The sequence below is a fragment of the Schistocerca piceifrons genome, chromosome 4, assembly GCF_021461385.2.
Source record: "Schistocerca piceifrons isolate TAMUIC-IGC-003096 chromosome 4, iqSchPice1.1, whole genome shotgun sequence".
Taxonomy (NCBI): Eukaryota; Metazoa; Arthropoda; class Insecta; order Orthoptera; family Acrididae; genus Schistocerca; species Schistocerca piceifrons.
In genome coordinates, this window is record NC_060141.1 from 470713161 (window position 1) to 470728649 (window position 15489).

General features: G+C 44.5%; 1 protein-coding gene across 1 annotated transcript in view; it reads right to left on the minus strand.

Moving 5' to 3' along the window:
- The window catches only part of LOC124795919 (methyl farnesoate epoxidase-like), a 325562-nt gene extending 312071 nt beyond the window's left edge, over window positions 1-13491 (minus strand). Inside the window, exon 1 of the mRNA XM_047260000.1 lies at window positions 13336-13491. Within this exon, the coding sequence (XP_047115956.1) occupies window positions 13336-13435 (100 nt within the window). The 5' untranslated portion in view covers window positions 13436-13491. The remainder of the gene's footprint in view (window positions 1-13335) is intronic.
- Between the last annotated feature and the right edge of the window lie 1998 nt (window positions 13492-15489).

Sequence of the window (15489 nt, forward strand, 5' to 3'; positions counted from 1 at the left end):
TGGGGCGCTGTGGCACATGGTTAAAAAAATGTCTGAAAGACGTAACGAAGAATTTGATCTTGATGAACTGTACAACCAAACTGTCATCACTAACGGAAGAGCAGCCCACGATTGGTCTAAGAATTGGCCAGAGTCACACATCCATACAGATTTTCGACGTGAGCCGTTTAAACGTGGGACAGATTAGCAGTCACAATAGTAAATTAGTCCTGCAGGAGCTCTTAAATGTGGTGGAGGAGAAGAGTCCGGACATGCTCTGTCTGCAGGAGCCGTACTCCCAAGCTGGGCGGATCCCATTCATGACTGCCAATTGACAAGTGATTTACTGTGGAGCAGAACCAAAGGCCGCAGTCATAATCACCAACAGAGCCTTAAGAGCCACAGTCCTCGCATAATTTTCCAATGACCACTGCAATGTCGTGGAGCTACAATCAGCAGCAGAAGTGTTATACGTCATCAACATGTACTTCCAATATGGAAGAGGAATAGATGAATTCTTGGATAAGTTAACACAAGTAGCCACGGCATTGCAGGGGGGTAAATTTATCATGACTGCAGACATAAATGCAAAGTCCCCCCAATGGTTCAGTGGCACTCAAGACGACTGAGGGGAAAAGGCAGAGGAAACGATCATGCCACTGCAACTTGTGGTCGCCAACAGGTAAGGGTACCCCCCACCTACTCAGGCGGAGGGGGGGGGGGAAGGTACAAACATTGATGTTACTTTAGTAACGCCAAATCTTGTCAGAAAAATCACAGGCTGGAAAGTATGGGACAGGATAACGACAACACAATCTAATAACCTTTACTACAGGGGACAGGGAGTGCTACTGGGACAAAGGGTGAGAGATACAGCTTAATTATAATAAGACAAACTGAGACCGCTTAGCGACGGAGTGCGACATCCCGATGTTGCCAGATGGTGATGAAAACGTGGAGGAATACGCTGAAGAACTGGCACAAGCAATTACCAGGGCAGTAAGCGCAGCTGTACCAACCAGGAGGAGAGCTGTCGCAGCCACCCCCACACCATGGTCGGCCGAACTGGGACAGATGCGCCAGGCTGTAAGGAGGGCGATGAGGTATTACCAGCGGACTGTTGTCTGGGGAGAAAAGCAACGATGGCTGCAAGTCTATAGAGAGAGCAAAGACTAATTTCAACAGGAGCTCAGGGCAGTCAGGATGAGGAGTTGGGGAAACTATGTGCAAAGCCAATTGGCTATAGACCCTTGGGGTGCCCCTTACAAACCTGTACAGGAAAAAATAAGATCACCTACAGTGTTATCCAGCATCAGGGATGGGGACCGGATGATGGACACTTGGCGGGAAACCGCCAAGGTCCTCCTTCGGGTCCTGTTGCCTGAAGAGGAAGAGGATTCAGAAGAACAAAAAAGAATCAGAAGGGAAGACCGAAGGGCCTATGAGATCAACAATATGATCTACCCTTTCTCTGAAGAAGAAGTAGCTGCCCAAATCAAGGCCCTTAAGAGGGGTATGGCTCCTGGCCCAGACGGGATATGATCTACCCTTTCTCTGAAGAAGAAGTAGCTGCCCAAATCAAGGCCCTTAAGAGGGGTATGGCTCCTGGCCCAGACGGCATTATAGCGGAGGTGGTACAATTCCTCGCCTCCCAGCTGGTGGCACCTCTCACTAAGTTGTACAACGGGTGTCTACGACTCGAGAAATTCCCAGCAATTTGGAAAAAAGCAATAATCAAAATCGGTCTGGGCAAAGATCCCACAGAAATTAAGTCATACAGACCCATCTGTTTATTGGACTTACTGGGCAAACTTTTTGAGAGGTTGCTAGCAGACAGACTGACAGCACACCGTGTACTGTGCGGGATGAGTGACAGACAATTCTGATTCCGGTCGGGTCGGTCGGCGTCTGACGTATTTGCCCTGGCTGCCGATGTCTGTGACTCTGCCCTGCACAACTATGTCGTCGGCATCATGGTGGATATCAGCGCCTTTGACAACCTGTGGTGGCCCTCACTCTTCTCCTGCTTGTGGGAGAAGGATTGTCCAGGGCCGCTATATGGCTGTCTGAGGAGCTTGAAGACAGGGAGGTCTGGCTATCGGCTCCTAGCGGAAACGTCAGTAAGAAAGTAACCAAGGGATGTCCTCAGGGCTCTGTCCTGGGACTTCTCTTTTGGGACATCAACATGGAACCACTTCTGGAAGACCTAAAGAGCAGTGACGACGTGCTGGTTGGCGGACGGAGCCGCGACGACTTAGAGCTCAAAGTAGAGAGAGCCATAACTATTCTGAGTGAGTGCATTTATGATAGTACTGGGAATAATAGCTGAGGAGACTGCTGCAGAGCTATATCTCAGAGCCCAAAACAACCCGGAGGTGCCATTCTCAGCTAGCGAAATGGTCGAGTGGTGAAATCAGTTTAGACACATGCCCAAGCTTCCAAATTTATGTTTCTGTAAACGTATACGCATGAATGTGGAAATAATGGTATGAATCCAGGTGTTGAGTAGAACTGTTATATTCATTCTACGCACAATATTTCGATGACGGACACAGTCATTTTCTTCAGGTGTTGCGAGTTGCACTGCTATGTGTACTCACTGAAATTAAAACATCGCTCGGAAGTACACCATTGACGCTGGGGAAACCTGAGAGATCGAGTGCTACGATGTTCCTTTTGAAAAAGATACGATCGTTCTCGCTCCCCATCCTTGATGTAGCCGAGTTTGTTGACCATTTGTCAACCAACCTCTTGTTTATGACAACAGTTCGGCAGACATTACATACAACATATGGCGCTTCGAAGGAGAATCTAATCAGTATGAAATTATGAAGATGCCTGGAATTTACTGTACAGTTTGGAAACTGAAATGCTATTGGCTGCCGATTGTTAACCTTCGCCAATGAATCTGGCTTCCTGGCCTACAGGGTGGAAGGATGTCAGCTTGTCCCGATACAACATTCAGAGATAGACACTGTGCTATTGTTGGAGGAGGCGGTGTGTACAAGATTATGATCTGGGGAATATTTATGGGACGTTTTCATGTATCATTATAGGAAACATAGCGGTCGTATGTTGGTAAATTAAAGAAAATTTCAGAGAAAAGGGAACTAGCTATATGATAACCAGGATCTCAGCAAGTGCCACGCAAAGAATGAGTTTGAAATACTAAAGCAATGTGTAGAAGGGCTATGTAAAGAAAAGAAATATGAAGAGGGTATTGTGGAAAAAGAAGAGGAAGGGCATGAAGATAAAATGGGATAAGCAACACTTCAAGAAGAATTTGATTAAACACTGAAAGACCTACGTGGAAACAAGGGACCTGACATACTCGATGTTCCTGCAGAATTATTGAGGTCAGTTGTAAGATTTGTCATAATAAAACATAATACTCTCAAGAAAAACATAGGTCCTACTAATTTCAATGCCGAAGAAGGCACTTGCTAAAAAATATGAGCGTTACCGAATAGTCGGTTTAATAAGTTCTCGCTGCAAACTTCTAAAACCACTTTGCTACCGAAGAATCTAACGACTGGTAGAAGCAACCTAAGGGAAGATCACTTAAGGATTCCGGAGAAATATAGCAACTGATAAAAAGTAAAGCTACATTTATTGCAATTGTAAAGTAAGGTTTTTTTACAATGTTGATAGGAATACACTCTCTTAGATTCAGAAGTTATCAGGGATGGAAGGCGGCGGGGGTGGGGAGGGGGTAAAATTATCTACATTATGTACAGAATCTACGCTGTAGTTATAAGAAAGGAGGAAGGACGATTAGAGTTTAACTTCTTGTCTGCGACGAGGTTATTAGAGACGAGACACACGCTCAGGCGACCGAGCCTTTTGAGGAAACGAGTCTGGCGTTGGCATTAAGTGATTTAGAGAAATCCTGGAACACCCAAATCTTCACGGGTGCAGTGGACTTTGGATCACCATCCTCCCAAAATTCGGTCAGTGCCTTATCGCTGCACCATATCACTCTGTTTGCAGTTATGATGATCGGTCTGGCGTTTGGTTGGTTCATTTCGACAAAGGGACCAAACAACGAGGTCATCGGTCCCAGCGTATTGGGGAAGGATGTGGAAGGAAGTCAGCCACTCCCTTTCAAAGGAACCATCCCGGCATTTGCCTAGAGTGATTGAGGGAAACCACGGAAAATATAAATCAGGATGGCCGGACATGGGTTTGAACCTTCGTCCTTCCCAATGGGTTCAAATGGTTCAAATGGCTCTAAGCACTATGGAACTGAACATGTTAGGTCATCAGTCCCCTAGATTTAGAAATACCTAAACCTAATTAACCTAAGGACATCACAAACATCCATGCCCGAGGCAGGATTCGAACTTGCGACCGTAGCAGCAGCGCGGTTCCGGACTGAAGCGCCTAGAACCGCTAGGCCACAGCGGCCGGCTCCCGAATGGGAGTCCACTGTGCTAACCACAGCAACACCCCGCTCGGTATGACGACCGAAAGACGTGAAACGAAGTGAGTTGTGGTTGTAGCCAATCCGCTATGTTAACAATCAGCTCATACGCTGTCCTGGTGAAAAGCCTGAATAACCATCTTTTGCAGTGCGGACCGCTGGAGCCATGCCGACTACAGTGCCGTGGCCAGCTGTGCTAGGGTTCTGGGTTGAGAATCCATAACGCGAGTTGCCCAAGTGAGGAGGTTCCACAGATTCTCAACTGTGTTAGAATCCGGGGAATTTCATGACCAGGTGAGTACGCTAAACCCATCCTGGTGGTCTTCGAACAACGCACGTACGCTGCGAGCCGTGTGACGCGTTGTATTGTTCTGTTGGCAGATGTCATCGTGCCGAGGAAATAACAGAATGCACGTGGGTGTGGACATGGTCCCCAAAGATGTACGCATACTTGTGTTGATAGTTAGTGTCTTCCAGAACGCCGAGATCACCCAGGGAATGCAATGAAAGCGTTCCCCAGACCATAACTCTTCCGACGATTGTTGCAGGGTGTATGCTTTCAGACGTTTCCCGCTCTAATACGCTAACGGCCAACTGTCTGATGGAGCTTAAAACGCGATTCATCTGAAGAAGTCAGCTGTCGGCACTCAGTGGATGTCCAATTGAGGTACTGGCTTGTAAATTCTAGACTTCGTCGACGTCAAACAACAGCCAGCAGGGGTGCATGTACAAGGCGCCTACTGCCGAGGCCTGCACACAGCACCGTCCGCTAAACGGTCGTTGAGGAGACATGGAACCCAAGGATAATGCATACATGTGCTGATCCTTTGTACCTTCTAGAATGACGATATCACCCAGAGAATGCCACGAAAACATTCCCCATGGTACACCACAGTTACCTCGGCGCCGATTTTGGATAGCGCCATTTTGCCACGCACAGTATAGCTTAACCACGGAGGCACGTGAACGGTTTGAAACATTTGTCTTATCAGAAATGCTTCCAACCTTGGTCCGAAAGCCAATGATCATGACCTTTTGGACGTCAGATAATTTGCTCCATTTCCGCACTACGACAACGACAACACTGTTTACCGCGTCCCTCGACGTGCTTCATATACCCTCCATTGTTAATGCTGCCACATGCCCTCTGCGAATGGTTATTGCACGTTGACGTCGAACATTAGTGGTGGTCACATTGCTGTGAATGGACTGTGTATAACAAGCACGAAAGGAAACTAAGCAGCAATTTGGGAGAAAATTAATGATCATTGCGAAGGAACAAAGACGTTAAGATTTGCTGACGACATTGTAAAACCATTAGTCGGCAAAGATCTCGTTAGATAATGCTAAGGCAAACTTCCCCGAAAAAACATACTAGGGCATGCTGAAAAGTAATGCCTCCGAATTTTTTATACTGTCCTCAGTATTGAATGAAGTATGTCATGTCACCGGCCACTCCATGGATGGTTTTTAAGGTGGTTTTCCATCTGCCTCGGCGAATGCGGGCTGGTTCCCATTATTCCACCTCAGTTACACTATGTCGGCGATTGCTGCGCAAACACTATCTCCCCGTACGAGTACACCATCATTCCTCTACAGCGCAAACATTTGGGGTTACACTCATCAGGTGTTAGACGTTCCCACGGGGGTCCACTGGGGGCCTGACCGCACAATAATCCTTGGTTCGGTTTGGGACGGCAGTGGAGTGTGTGCACTGCTGTAGCCTCTTGTGGGGTTGTGAGCCACTGAAGGCTACGGCGGGGACGAAGCCTCTCCGTAGTTTCTAAAAAAATGTATCTGAGCACTATGGGACTTAACTTCTGAGGTCATCAGTCCCCTAGAACTTACTACTTAAACCTAACTAACCTAAGGACATCACACACATCCATGCCCGAGGCAGGATTCGAACCTGCGACCATAGCGGTCGTGCGGTCCCAGACTGTAGCGCCTAGAACCGCTCGGCCACCCCGGCCGGCCGTAGTTTCTAGGTCCCCAGTTCAATACAATATAATACAATACTATGTCGTGTCATCCATGTTACTACACTGACTTTCCCACTTCGCTGACGCCAATTACAACCCTCTGCCGCTAGAGGAGTGTCTCCTAGCCTTTCTTTTTCATTACCCCTAAGTGCAACCAGACATTAGAGAGTACCCCGCTCCCCCCTCCCCTTCTCTCCCGCTGCCGTCAGTTGACTCCCCCCTTCCGAAAGAATGTTCTTGGAACACTTTCATTTTTAAAATGATGAAATATGAATGGTATATAGGCAGTGTGTGTGTGTGTGTGTGTGTGTGTGTGTGTGTGTGTGTGTGAATGAATAACGAAGGAATTCATGGTGCATCACATCTACTACCTACAACTCCTTCTCAGGTAAGAAAGCTAACTATACACAGTCAGGACCGGCACTAGTTACAAAACATACATCCCCTGCATTACTTCTCTCCACTGCGTCACTTGCTTGACCTTCACATAGCAAATCCGTTCAGAATCGAAGAAGTTCAGATGTGTGCACTAGACATACTGCTCCTTACTTCTGAACTAGCAGAAACTGGACGACTTCAGGCTGTTAATGCTTCGTGCCTAACCACTCTAATAATAATAATACTGTGTAAAGCACTATAGTAATCCTTATGCAGTTAATGTTGAGTGGTGCTATCAATTAATTCATTTTTCTGTTTCGAAGCGAGTAATGAAGCAATTTCTGGACTACTGCATTTACTATCCACAACTTGGAGAAGGTATTTTCTTGCGATATTCAGCATTTGTTACGTATGTGTCTCAAAAAATAGTTCAAATGGCTCTGAGCAATATGGGACATAACTTCTGAGGTCATCAGTCCCCTAGAACCTAGAACTACTTAAACCTAACTAACCTAAGGACATTACACACATCCATGCCCGATGCAGGATTCGAACCTGCGGCCGTAGTGGTCACGCGGTTCAGGACTGAAGCGCCTAGAACCGCTCGGCCACAGTGGCCGGCTGATGTACTCGACAAAGCACAATACATGTGCTTAGTGAATGGATCTCCACCGCATTAATGGTGCTAACTGAGAAAAAGTACTTACTGATAACTTATCTAATCAAAACTAGTCTTACAAAATTGCGATAACAGTAATGATCTTTTGAAAATATTTTAGTTTTGTGACCGTCATAGAATCGAATCGTTTAAGTTTTTACCCCTCAGAAAATTTCATTTGGCCCCTCAGGGGGTAATTACCCCAGGTTGGGAACCACTGCGCTAGCGTGTAACATGGCGGTGTTCAACGTAACTACGTCGGCGTGTGGGAAATAGCGTTCTATAACCGAGTTCCTAACTGCAGAAAAGTTCGTTCTACACATGGAGCACCGTCTTCTTCCGCATTACAATTCCAGACCACAGACGTACGCTCCGACATCTGCAACAGTCCGACGCCTTGGATCCATTATCATCGATCGTTCTCCATACAGACCCGACATGGTCCCATCCGGCTTTCATCTGTTTCTAAAACGTACAAATATCTTCGAGGGCTTCGCTTTGATAATGAGGAAGTGGCGTAAGCAGATGTGACATTGTTGCCTCGTCAACAAAGTCAAACATTAAACAGTGAAGGTGTCAACAAACTGGTCTCTCGTTGGGAGAAATATGTTCGTCGCTAGGATAACCATGTTGAGAACGAAATTTTTCGATATAAAGAATAAAGATGTCGAATGGTGATAAAGTTTACTTTGTGTAAAAAGTTGTAAGACTTTTCAGACATTCAGACATTACTTTTGACTACGTCCTCGTAAATGTGTTAAAATTTGTAAAGATTCAAATGTAATAACTGAAACATCGGCGTCTTTCCCCACCTGAGCGAAGTTAGATAAGCCGGAGCTATTTACTTTTTAAGTATTATGTGGTGTTGTGAATGTTGTCACATTCTGTGTGTTACACTTACCGTTACGTACGTCTAATTAGATGCGAATGGAGTGACGCTGAAATAACTATTCTATTTGGGAACTAATATCAGGCAATGACTGATATTAACGGAGTTGAGAAACGTTTTACGGGAATATTGTGAAGAATAGTGGACAGCATAACCTTTGGAATTTGATTCAAATATATCAAAAAATTTTACTGATGGAATCAGACAGTCGTCTTGTTTTGTGAGGTCAACTATTTACGGCATACCAGCTATTAGTTGCATTATTAGTTAGTCGAGAGATAATTACTTTACTTAATATCAAAGATAGTCTTTGGAAGTTATCGATATTGAAGACGAAGTGTGATTGTTTTACAGTTACGAGACATTTGGTTGAACAGGTTCATCTTACGCTCTCTTCTCGATTTGAAAAACAAATCTGCTACTGAGTTAGAGTTTATTGAAAGGTTATTAATTAAATACTGGTAAATACATATGCCGCGCTAGTGACAGCGGGGTTTGAGGTGCCGTGTCACTGATTGCGCGGCCCCTCCCGCTGGTGGTTCGAGTCCTCCCTTGGGCATGGGTGTGTGTATTGTTCTCAGCATAAGTTAAAGTAATGTGTAAGTCTCAGGATGGATGTGCTCAGCAGTTTGGTCCCTTAGGAATTCACACACACATAAATATCTTTAGGTATACGAAACTGAGAAGCCTCTAATGAATGCAGGTTGCGACGTGGCGATACACGGCAATTCATTTAACATAAGCTGTTCGAATACAACAGCCTTATCCAGCATATCTGAAGATCATAATTTCGTCCTGAACATCAAGAATTGGAAATTAATGTGAGTTTCTTTATCATATATTTCTGCTTCAAGTTACACAACTACTATCATTACTGGTTTCGACTTCTTAGCATTTCTTCAGAACAGCAAGTCTTCGAAGTATAGGAAGTATGGAAGGCTGGTAATAAGTGCGGTATAAAATTTAGACTGTGATTAACAGCATCATTGGGTTCATTGGAAAGAAAACAAGGACAAAAATAAGAATGTGAATCGAAAACGTTGATAAAAATAGAAATCGGACACAAATATCGGAGTAAATGCCCTGGATGTTTTGCTATCAAAATTGTAAACCCCCATAGCCTTGCACATGTGCAAAGGGATTCGTGCAGGAAGCAGTAAATGATAACTTTGATTGCAAACACACAAGATAACTTTCCACATGTGTACCCATTTTATTTACTTTGTACGGAAGGACGTGGAATGTTACATTTCTCGTAGTAGCCATACATGATGAAGCCTAATTGTAAGTGCAGTACATGCACTGTGGTTATAAACTGTGCCATTACATCTGTATGAAGATGTTTCTAACATCAGTTACAATGTTTCAAATTGTTCAGTATCATTTTTATTCATAATTACTTGCGATGAAACTGAAATATCCTGAATTACACAATTCTCTCAATAAAATCGCGGTTCATTTTTATAATACAACAGCCACAAGCAAAAAAAGGATTCGTACAATCATAAGCTTAACTAATCAAATTACAATTTCGTGAAATTAGCTGCTGTTAGTGTCTTTCTGCACCTGCCAGGGTAGCTGAGAGTGCTAACGCGCTGTTTCCTGCACTCGGGTAGGGGCGCCGGCCCCAGATCGAATTCGCCCGGCAGATTAACGACGAGGGCCGGTGAGCTGGCCAGCCTGGATGTGATTTTTAGGCAGTTCTCCACATCCCACTAGGTGAATACCAGGCTGGTCCTCATGTTCCGCCTCAGTTACAAGGCTCATAGACATCTGCACACATTCGCGCTATTCCATGGATTACACTAGACACAGACAGTTGGGGTACACTAATTCCTTCCTGGGGGATACGGGGTGGTGACAGGAAGGGCATCCAGTCGCCCTTTAGAATTAACATGCCACATCCAATTAACCTGCAGACCGCGCAAGTCGTGATAAATGCTTGGAAAGAGAGAGAGTGTCTTTCCACGTTAATATACAGTATTAGTAATGACTTTCTGAAACACTGGATTTCACTGCAGCAAAATATTAAACTTGTACACATGTCAAGTAGGCTACCAACAGTAGTTCACTTGGGTATGTTATTTTCACAAATAAATGGTTTTGTAAATATAATAATTTATTTGTATAATTTGAGAAGGGTGAAATCCTTGGCACGATCCATGCAACGCAGTTTCATTCTTTCTCTAATATTTGCAAGTAGATCTTATAGCCTGCGTTGTCTCAGTCACGAGTTTCACTGTCTTTGCATTGTATTTAAGTACTAAACTTTTTAACTTGTTACCGTAGTAACTTACAAGACTTCTTTTCCTTGAACTACGTTTACAACATTCCCAGACTTTCGAAATTTGCACCTTCTGCTTGAGTGGAATTATTGAGTAGCTCAATCAGACCTTCACAAATGAGCTTGAGAATAGCCTCTGTATTTAGGATGTGACATCACATATTCAACATTTGTTATCCAGTTCTGGAGTATTTCGTGACATTTGCGGCCCCATATGTCTTATATTAAATTACTTTTCTCAGCGTCATCTACGCCAACAGCCGTGTGTACGTGTTTTGACAGACCGGCCGACGATTAACCTTGTCGGAATGTCGGGCAGGTGGGACCACATGACAGCCGAAGCCTCCCACCACTTCACCTAACAAATTATGAGGTGTTTAGTGCTGTCATGCCACCCGCCCGACAAAAGTTCATCTTTTGTCACTGCATGCGGGATTCAATGGTGCTCTACAGAATGCGAAGCGGACGAAACTGTGACAGAGCATCCGAAGAAATTTAAGGACTAGAGACATCTGTGGCACACTACATGCTACAAGTATAGCAATATAGATACAAGAAATGAAGCACTTCTTTAAAATACATTCATAATGGTTTCGTGTGGCATATAGAGAGAATAAAAGTCAGTCCATCTTTTCTATTTCTGTTTTTAGGTTTTATTGCCAATACTTGTCGGAAACAAAATCTAGAAACCGACCTATCGACATTTAATGGACGCTAATCCAATAAACGCCCTTGCTTCATTGGTGTAAATGTTACAAGAGGCCCATTCTATATCCAAGCGCTATGCTATGAAGAGCAAAGTGCGCTTTTTTTCCATTTCTGTTACCAAATGCCACTAGATGATGTTCACCAGCATCACATGTAGTCTGTCTTGTTCGAATGTGGAACGTTTTCTTTGACTTACCGGTCATCCTTTAGGCTACATATATAAATAAATTATTAATGTTTACGTGAACGTCTTTTGTTTTATGGTTCAAATGGCTCTGAGCACTATGGGACTTAACATCTGTGGTCATCAGTCCCCTAGAACTTAGAACTACTTAAACCTAACTAACATAAGGACATCACACACGTCCATGCCCGAGGCAGGAATCGAACCTGCGACCGTAGCAGTCTCGCGGTTCCGGACTGAGCACCTAGAACCGCTAGACCACCGCGGCCGGCTTTTGTTTTATCTATCTTGTTTCACCACGATGTGTTTCCTCAGTCAAACAAAAACCACACTGCAGGTGTCAGGAATCATTTTAGTAGATAATTGTGGGAATACAACAGCACTGAATTTCGGGTTCTCTTATCTTCTGCCATTAAACAGAAGTCTTAATGTAGTTAGCAGCCTCTCCTTGCAGCCTACAGCCTCTCTTATGATTGTACTGTTTATCGTTAAGAATGGTCTGATGATGTTCAGCACTGCCGAAATGAATGTTTCATCCGTTGTTAGATAATTACGAAAATCTTCGGCTTCTAGCTCCTTAACGCTTCCAGACCTGAATTTTTTCTGGAAGAAGGAAAATTTTTCTTTATTTGGCTATGCTCTTGGGTGATTTTTTAATGATTTTTATGCAAGATTAAACAAAAATACTTACCCGTTTTCAAAACATAATTTGTGTATTTGGCTTAATTTTATGAAGTGAAGTAACTAATTACGAAATAGTCTCTATTGTGACCCTCCAGGTTAGCCGAGATCGCTAATGCGCTGCTTCCTGGATTCAGATAGGCTCGCCGGCCCCGAATCGAATCCGCCTAGCACATTAACGACGAGGATCGGTGTGCCAGTCAGACTGGATGTGGTTTTTAGGTGGTTTTCCACATCCCACTGTGTAAATACTGGCTGGTCCCCATGTCCACCCTCAGTTAGACGACTCTCAGACATTCCAAACGTTCGCACTATTTGATGGCTTACACTAGACGCAGACAGCTGGGGTACACTACTTCCGTCCCAGGGGGGGGGGGGGGGGGTGCAGGGTGGCGACAGGAAGGGCATCCAACCACCCTCTGACGCGAACATTGCCACATACATAGTAACATGGCCGGCCCCGCCTTGAAGTGGGACAAAGGCCCAAGGAAATGATGATGATGAAATATTCTCTATTGTGTTAAATAGTAAATCGATCATTCAATAGTTATCCTGCGTAATAATAATAACAATATTAAATTTTACAGTGGAATATAGTGAACCAACCACATCCATGTACTCTGGTGGTTATGAGATGCAGCCCATTGCTATATTGACTTGCTGATATTTTCATAGTGATGCTCAACAGTTAGCAGCACTTGCACATGATAAAAAGGTTAAACATTCACAAATGTGTACCTGAGGTTTCTATGGGGAAAAATACTTCTGTTGAAATTATGACACAGTAAAAGTTAGGATACACAATTGTAGTCAGAGGGACTGAAAGGGTTAATAATATAACGTAGATATATTTCATTCATTGCATTAGCCACTTACGTGCCCACAGCTTTGTCTCAGCCTATTTTTTGTTTGACCTTGTTACCTGTAATATAGCCATGGGAAACCCCCCGTTTTTGTTTCTGTGTAAAACCAAGCAGGACCTCATAAAATGAATTTAAGATTAACAAGTCACAACAATAGCGGCTGCGGCACTGTAATCGCTGAGTGCAGTCGGTCAGGACGTGTGTAGGCTGGCATGAAATTGATCAGGTGGTCTATCGGCCGATAGGGTTGGTGAGTCTGTAGGGGCCTTCAGTAAGAACGTTCTGCATCGGCAGGTGGCGCCTTACCTGGCGGGAATCCCGGAGGGCGCCTCAGCTGCCCCCACAGCCACACGGCCAGGGCGACTGCGGCGAGCAGCACCAGAGAAAGCATGTCCTCTCTTCCCATCGCCCATCGACCACTGGACTGACGCCGCGTCCAGCGACCGACACCCAGTGCGCCCAGAGCCGTCGTGAAGGGCGGGGCAGGGAGGCGAGTGGAGCTCAGCTCACCCAATCCCGCTGCTGCACGGCTCGCCGACACTGCTGACGCACTTTTCGCCGCTCGCGAAGACAGATGGCTCTTTCCCTCGTGTTATCCATATCTGTCAGCTCCAAACCAATGCCTAGTTTGCATATCACTCTGACCACTTCCAATACAGGCGGAAAACTTCCATTTACGAACTTTCTGCCTTACAGTTTCTACTTCCATTTCTACATCTACGTTTATACACCGCAAGTACAAGACGCGAGCGTGTTTCAGTCGACTCTGCTTACCGTTTTCAAACCTTACTCTCCCCCTATAACCCTTCCCCCACCCACCCCTCCTTTCCCACTTCCTTCTACTGCCAAACTGAGGATTCCTTGATGCCTCAGAATGTCTCCTATTAACCATTCCTTCTTTTAGTCATACACGTACATCTCCATTAAAAATTGGACTTTTGGTCCGTTCCGTCACCCTCAAAATTGTTCCAGACGTCTCTTTATTGGTCTTCCTAAAGATCTTTTGCTTCTTAGTTTTTATTGTTTTATTGTTTTAGTGATTCTTCCATCTGGAATACTGTCTATATGTTCTTCCCATCAACTGATATTCTTTAATTATGCAAATTATGTTTTGCATGTTCAGATTCAGCTCGGATGTCATCATTTCTCTTTTTATTCATCAAGGTATACCCAGCCACGTGTCTAAGGTAATTCATTTCATTTCCTTCTGTTCTCTTTTCATCTCTCTTCAAAGAGTCCAGTTATCGCATCAGTTGAGCAGTGCTGGTAGTAGCCAGAACCTTCTTGAACTTCAGTAGAGTATCTCTGTGAACTTTCTTTCCCAATATTCTGCGAAAAATTCCATACAAATAGTTAAACAGGTCTAACTTATTTGCATTTCATTGTTTGTACTGTATGTAATACTGCACCCTAAATATTGAAATTTATTAATTTTCTCTATGACCTACTTATCAATTTCAATCTTAACTCGCATGGCAAGTTGTTCTAAAAATGTCACTTATTTTGTCTTTGTGATGTAGACTTTCAGATTGTATTCTCTGGCTATTTTAATTAGATCAAAGACACCTTCTTGTAAGTTGTGGTGTCACCGCCAGACACCACACTTGCTAGGTGGTAGCCTTTAAATCGGCCGCGGTCCGTTAGTAGACGTCGGACCCGCGTGTCGCCACTATCAGTGATTGCAGACCGAGCGCCGCGACACGGCAGGTCTAGTCTAGAAGAGACTCCCTAGCGCCGGCCGAAGTGGCCGTGCGGTTAAAGGCGCTGCAGTCTGGAACCACGAGACCGCTACGGTCGCAGGTTCGAATCCTGCCTCGGGCATGGATGTTTGTGATGTCCTTAGGTTAGTTAGGTTTAACTAGCTCTAAGTTCTAGGGGACTAATGACCTCAGCAGTTGAGTCCCATAGTGCTCAGAGCCATTTGAACCATTTAGACTCCCTAGCACTAGCCCCATTTGTACAGCCGACTTTGCTAGCGATGGTTCACTGCCTACATACGCTCTGATTTGCAGAGACGATAGTTTAGCATAGCCTTCAGTCACGTCATTTGCTACGACTTAGCAAGGCGCCATATTCAGTAATTAGAATGAATTCTGAACAGACAATATTGTGAATCATGTACCGTCAAGAGCGACGTTCGTCATTAATGGATTAAAATTAAGTGTCAAACTAATTACGTCCGCTTTCTGAATTATAATTCATTGTCATGTTCCAGACCTCACGTCAGTATAGTTCTTCCCTCCTCACGCCAGCTTGCGTGAGCTAAAACGCGTGCATTTCGGCCTCCACTAGTAACACGGTGTTGGCTCTTCTGCCAACACAACTTAAGTCATTTTCATTTTGCCTAATATTTACTTGGCCGTCAGCAAAAATAGAGTACTAATTGAGTGGGTGGGAATGGATACTCTTGTCTACCTCCTTGCTTTATTTCAGTCATATTATGTGTGTTGCTTGCCATTT